Genomic DNA, 6,612 nt, shown 5'->3' with positions numbered 1-6,612 from the left:
CAGGATGGAAATAAGAATTTATTTATCAAACTAAAACACGCATACAATGAACGTACCAATCAGATTTGCAGAATGGTACAGGAGATGTTAAGCACATAATCGCATGTCTTCTTTTACACTGGTGGACAGTGTGCCTCTACTGAATTATACCTATATTTATATGTATAGCAATAAGTTTAACATAACAATGGTCCATTGTAAGCCAGCCATGTCTTGCTCATACAAGGTATAGACAATACACGATTTATAAGGAAAATGGTTTTGCTCCATCCCAATGTTCCCTCTAAAGCCTTCTCGGCTCTGTTTAACATTCTAAAGGAGAATTATCACGAAAAAGTAATATAAGCTTCATCATACTGAAATAACAAACTTTGTCAATCAATCACAATCAATTAAATATTCTGCATTGTTTCTGAAATAATCAAGTTTATCTTCACTATCCCTCTCTCAGCATTTGTTTCTTTTCATTCTCTCTTCATGCAGCAGTTGTGTGTCAGATATTCATTGACAGTTAGATCCAATATATCTAACTGAACTATCTAATCTGACACCCAACTGCTGCATGAAGACAAAATATAGAGAAACAGATGCTGAGAAAATACAGAATTTTTAAATGGTTATATTCAGTTTCTTATTTCAGTATGATGAAGCTTATATTAAATTTTAATTTTCGTGATAGTTTTAAAAAAACTAGTTTAAAGGGAAACCGTGTGCCCAGGTCATAACTGATACAACATTTTGTGTTATTACACAAAATTCTTTATGTGCACCACAATATGTTGTGTGCTCTGGCCTCAAAATGGGTGTGCGCTCGCATGAGCTCATCCATATAACTGTAATATACAAACAAAATTCTGCATGGCCCACCCTATAAGCTTGTACACATATTTACAAAGAAAACTTACCCCTCAAAACACTCTCACCCTTCCTCATGGCTGTGGCTTAAAGAAATAAAAGGCAATCCCCCCAAACACACACTTATTCAATACGATGTCTCAGGACTTTACAGGTAACACACTGAGGTGGCAGTATATAAAGGTACTTCATTTTGATAAGTCTGAGAGCCATTTTTCTAGATATTGTACAAACAACATTGCTTTAAATTAATATGGCACTGGCAGAGTCAGTGTCCAGTACAGCCTCCATCTTTTATATAGACATAAGTAGGTTTTTGTTTGATAATTTGGAGCACAATCCTGTGCTTTGTGCATATATCATTGCATTCATGTCTGACAAATTCAGCACATATAGTATTTGCCCATATCTCCCAAAACAGAGCTTTACCACTGCCTTCCCTGTTACGTACAACATAGGAAAGGAGTTCTTTATTGATCAAGGCTGCCATCACCAGCATTGTAACTGCAAAGTAGCCTGTCTTTTTGGCTGCCAAAGAAACCATATACCCATGCAGTAAACATAGTAATGCAAAAACAATAGACCAATACAGTCAATTTTAAGGCACAAACATGATTTCCATAGAAACTCCAGGATCCCAGTTTAGAAATAACAATAATGAAGGTGAGTTTCAATAATAACATAATGCACAGTTCTCATTGTTGCATAGACCCTACAAAAGCAAACTACTTCCTTAACAAACTCAAACATAACCCCAATGCATTTGTACAGGAGATAATAAATTATCAGTATCATGCTAAATGTTATTGGAGTTAGCCATATTACTGCCCCTGAGTTGCAATGCTTTATGATAGCCTATAATTATGTGCTCGGTTCTCAAGGCCTTGACATAAATGTTTGGGCTTTTTATTATGCATCTGTCTGTGCGCTCTTAGAAAATGATCCCGACTGCCAGTTTCCAGAGACAGCAACCAATCAGTATGGCTATTTTCTTGCTTGACATTATAATAGTTGAATGTGGCAGTTTAAATGAGGAACTGGTTGCCACACTTCCTAAATTTCAAACCCGGGAGATGAGAATCAAATCACCACCTGACTAGAATCTTTTAAATGTAACATCCTGAGAACTATAGCCCTGTAAGGCTTTGAAACAATCTTTCTATGCAGAAGTAGATCTATATATCAGCAAATGTATTAGAAAGGAACCCGCACTTCCACATGTATTTAACTGTAAACAGAGTTCATTGGCACCAAAGAATCCCACTCTGGAACTGACAGATATGATCCTAAATATTTATCTTCATTGTAAACAAAGTACATTGGCACCAAAGTATCCCATGATGGAACGGACAGCAGTGACCAGAGGAAGTGGTGAACCTGAAAGAGCAACAATTCAAAAAGGGTGTTAGAGAGGCGAACAAGGGTGAATCAAGAGAATAATACAGAAAAATGAGAGACTGAAGTATCAGTTAGTTGGAGAAAAGGAGAATATGCAGGGCAGAAGGAATGTAAAGTAAAGTGCTAAAGAAAGAGTGTGGTGAGTGAATTTCATGTAGGAACAGCACAAACCTCACTCTCACAGCATGTCTCTCATGACACCTCCTTGGCTTAGTGTTTCTTGCAGCCTCTTGATTGTGTGGTCTCTGCTCTGTGCTTCCTGCAGCAATTTCTAGATGTGTCAACAAGAGAGATCAGTGACTGGATGTTCTGCTATTTACAATTAATATATTGAGGCAGAAAAGTCTAAGCTATAGTCTTTAACCTTTTGCTGAAAAACAATTACTATCACCCTCAGCCAGTAACAGCTGGAAAGAAACAGTTTAGACATATGTGCTCATAGCTGAAGGGAAGTAACAATTCCTAAAAGACTAAAAAGAAAAACAGAGTCCAAGGCTCAAGAGATAAGTAAGCATTGTCACTCCATTAACTGTGTAGTCCTATCCCTTTCTCTTGCAGTGCCCTGAAGTTTAGCCATTTCACCATGTGCCAGTTGTATGTCACACATATATCTCTGTCTCTCTGCCCTTAGTTCTGCCTCACACAGCCGCAGAGCCTCACGTACTTTGTTTTTCTCCTCTGCTCCAGCTTGAAGGCGCTGTTTACAGTGCTGCAGCTGATCCTGGAAAGGTATTTAAAACAAGTTTATGGTTAGTACAATACGTAGTGTTACAGAATTAGTACCAAGGCCGCAGCGTACATTTCTTTAACGAATAAGGCCCTAAAAATATATTCCTTGTTTATATATATATATATATATATATATATATATATATATATATATATATATATATATATATATATATATATATATATTTATATTTTTTAGGGGTTTGTTTAAAAAAAATGTGAACACATTGAACACAAGATAAATCATACACATGGTTTTTGCGGACCATGGCACCAGGTACTGCCCATACACAAACTGAGTTATGGCAACCTACCTGCAACAGGGTCTGGCTTTCATTGAGAGCATTCAACAAATCCTGAATGTTTTTCTGGTGCTGAATACTCTGCTTCTGACTGTCTGTGAGTGACTGGGACACAAGAGAACCTTTCTCCTTTAGCTGAGTTAGTAGCGCTTCAGTAGGTGAAACACCAGGGAGCACCCCACCTAAATCATCCAGCCCCTGAGAGAGAAGAGAATCTGCAAGAGCCTAGGAGAGAAGCACATGCATAATTTACTAATGAGAATATGACAATATGATGAGTGGGGGCTGGTCAAGGCTTAGAAGCCACAGGTAAATGTAAAGGTAAAGTAATACTGCAAGCACATTTAATGGAAATAAGTTTATAAATGTGCTGCATGACATTTCCATGTCACAGATTATTAATGGCATAACCAGATAGACACTAAATTGGATCTAGTGATCTCTAGCAACACAGAACAAATTACAAATGTAAAAGTATTAGAACAGCTGGGTAATCGTGACAATAATATTTTATTTAATGTTTGTTGCAAAAAAAAAATATACATAAAAAAACACGTTCAGAAATGCAAAATTTAGCACTCATAACATTGTTATTTCAGGGAGTAGATTAGATGAGTATAGAAATGGGGGTCATTGAAATATACTGTTCTCAATGTATTCTATTAAGAGAGAAATATAAAAGTGTTGAGGACCACCCTTACCTCATATGTAAGAAAAGTTTGCAGAGAAGCAGTAACCCATACCTACCAATAAGATGCATGCTTTTTTTTAAACAGTAAATGCTGTCTACTGATTGGTTGCTATTGATTACTGCTTCTGGGCAAACCAAGTGGGTTATTTACTAAAACTCAAATTTATATCATATTTTCATTAAACCAACCTGACCAAATTCCCATCCACAAATTTATCTTATTTATCAAAAAAAATAACTTGAAAAAGCCAGGTCGGAATCGAGTAAAAACTAAAATAAAAATATTTTGGTTATTTTCTTTAATGTGCACAACTGAGGAGTCAGTAGTACAAGACCAATGCTGTAAAGGTGCTCATGGCTTAGCTGAAACAATATATCAATGACTGTCACAGGATATGGAACTTAAATGTTTTAAGCAAAATTAACGTGAGTAAAGGTCCTGGGCCTTATGTAATACACCCTAAGTTTTATCCAGGCCAACTGTCCTATTTTCGTAAACCCTTTCATCTGGCATGGTACTGATGGACCAGAAGAAAGCTATTGGGAGTAATTTCAATATCTAAAAAGGGATTACAATCCTAACCTGGCAATTGCAGGTCTGTGATATTTGTTGTCAAGATTATTTTCTGGAGAATGCATCCAGAATATACAGTACATGACTATGTGCACAAATCATGGGAGCTTAAGTCAAGTTCAAGTCAGCACTACATTTTTTTGATATAGTGGCAAAGGCATAGAGTACATTTAGTCTTGGTTCAGGGTTAAATCAATTTACCCAATTTCTGCTGCCTTTCTCTGGTAATCCTCTTTATTACACATCTCTCACCTCCACATCCTGGTTACTGCTGCAAAGTGCTCCCTGCACGGCACTAATCAGTGTATCTTTCTCTCGCAGAGCAGCCAGGCGCAGGGCATCTTGGGAGGCCGCTGATCGGACAGCAGATTCTAAACTTATTTTCATTTGCTGAATCAAAAATTCCTTTTCACTCAGAATGTCTCGCAGATCCTGGCAGATGGGTTTAATTTTTATCAGTTTACAATTCTAAATCCCGCTTAGCTTTTTAACACTGCTAAACGTGAAGTGAAATATCAATACTTCAATCTCTTAACACAATACACTCACAGTAATGGTGTCCTGGTTCTCTCTCAGCACTCTCGACAGGCGCGCCAAATCTACTTCTCTCTCAGACAGCTCCATTTTTAAGCGTTTGATTTCTTCTTTGCTCTGATGCACATTCTCTTCTAATTCTGCCGGTTCCTTCTGCTCCAAGAACAAGAGTCAGAGATGAGAGCTCATTAAAGAATTTTTAGGAGGGGGAATAATCACAGAGCATTTATTTCCCATGGACCTGAAAGAATATTAAGGGGTTTAATATAATTAAGGAAGCCATCATAGGCGCATAAAGCATGATGGAGCAGCAGACAGCAGATTAAATTGACATCAGCCATCAAGAGATTCTAGGCTAATGCCTCCTTATAAGTTTTATTATTATTTATATAGTTAGCAATAATGCAGAAGAAAAATGATCTTGTGAATGCTGCAAAATGTCAAGATATATTCATCTGCTTGTTAGATACAAGACTGCAGGGTCGGAACTAGGGGAAGGCAAAAGAAGCATGTGCCTATGGCACAATAGTTGGGGGAGTTGGGCACATACCTCTTCTGTGTGCCTACCCCTAGCCGAGGCCTCGCCCTCCCACTGCAGGTAGTTGCTGCTTCTTCCCACACACCCCCTGACGCCACTACACATGTATGCACTTGTCTGCGTGCGCACAGAGAAGGGTTGAGAGGTTTGACAGTTACTGATTAGATGCCGGCAACAAGCAGTTTTTACTCTTATTTGGGTTTATTAGTATTTAATCTACTTTAATACAAATGAGGAGACGGTCTCCTCACTCTAAATGCTGTTAATGTGGATCCACTGTCCTGGCTTTACCGATGCTGGATCCGACATGACAAAACTGATCTGTATTTGATGTCAGATCAGCAAGTTGGCTGTGCTTTAAAACCCATTAGGTAATATTTAGTCTATAGTATATTTTAAGAATATCAAAATTGTAAAAGTGACGGTTAGTTCGATTCGGCCGAATACCGAACCGAATCCTAATTTGCATATGCAAATTAGGGGTGGGAAGGGGAAAACATTTTTACTGTTTTTTCACTGTTCTGAATGGTCTGCTGTCTGGCCATTGCAAGAATATCCCACAATATGCTCAGTATGCCAAGGTTTTTTTTCTTTCAACCATGTGATCATAATAAAGGTGACATTGTATTTTAAAAATTACATAGAAAAAGCAACTTTTAGTAATGTACTGTTGTGCTCCTGTGTAAGTAGACCTCATGCTTTGGTGCCCACTCCACTTATTCTAACATTAACAGACTGTTTGCCACCTACTTACAAATTGTGTCTGATGTTCATGTGATGTGCTCACATTTGGGATTCATATTATGTTTAATCCTGTAAAGACATGTATTGCTGGTGTCCATAATAAATAGCTTCTCTGAAAGTACAAGTGTTTGCGTTAAAAGGTTCTGCGATCTACTAGCAATAACTTCAGGTAGATTATATTACAGGAGACAAACGTATAATATCTATTGGGACAATGCCTTGAGGACTCTGTGCTCTGTTTAGTGAT

At 37.6% G+C, this 6,612-nt stretch overlaps 1 protein-coding gene across 2 annotated transcripts; it reads right to left on the bottom strand.

Moving 5' to 3' along the window:
* Window positions 1–951: 951 nt before the first annotated feature.
* Window positions 952–5,718, bottom strand: LOC108698558. Of its 2 annotated transcripts, none has more exons than XM_041572880.1 (6): window positions 5,099–5,718; window positions 4,802–4,981; window positions 3,297–3,509; window positions 2,783–2,974; window positions 2,425–2,524; window positions 952–2,232 (listed from the first exon to the last, which is right to left on the bottom strand). In XM_041572880.1, exons 1-5 carry the CDS (start codon window positions 5,171–5,173, stop codon window positions 2,432–2,434), a joined length of 753 nt encoding a protein of 250 aa, XP_041428814.1. In that variant the 5' UTR covers window positions 5,174–5,718; the 3' UTR covers window positions 952–2,232; window positions 2,425–2,431. The 2 variants fall into 2 exon arrangements, with proteins under 2 accessions (XP_041428814.1, XP_041428815.1); XM_041572881.1 differs by having other exon boundaries at window positions 2,918–2,974; window positions 5,099–5,709.
* Between the last annotated feature and the right edge of the window lie 894 nt (window positions 5,719–6,612).

The sequence above is a fragment of the Xenopus laevis genome, chromosome 8L (genome assembly GCF_017654675.1).
Source record: "Xenopus laevis strain J_2021 chromosome 8L, Xenopus_laevis_v10.1, whole genome shotgun sequence".
Lineage (NCBI taxonomy): Eukaryota > Metazoa > Chordata > Amphibia > Anura > Pipidae > Xenopus > Xenopus laevis.
Note: the sequence above shows the minus strand (reverse complement) of the source record. Positions and strands in the feature narration are given on the sequence as shown.

What these genes read in the sequence shown, in the direction of transcription:
- LOC108698558 (XM_041572880.1), bottom strand. Translation starts at nt 5,173, where the DNA reads ATGGAGCTGTCTGAGAGAGAAGTAGATTTGGCGCGCCTGTCGAGAGTG. An exon ending in AAAGCCAGACCCTGTTGCAG is followed by an intron (nt 2,975 to 3,296) that starts GTAGGTTGCCAT and finishes ATACCTTTCCAG; the next exon opens with GATCAGCTGCAGCACTGTAA. An exon ending in AAAGGGATAGGACTACACAG is followed by an intron (nt 2,525 to 2,782) that starts TTAATGGAGTGA and finishes TGACACATCTAG; the next exon opens with AAATTGCTGCAGGAAGCACA.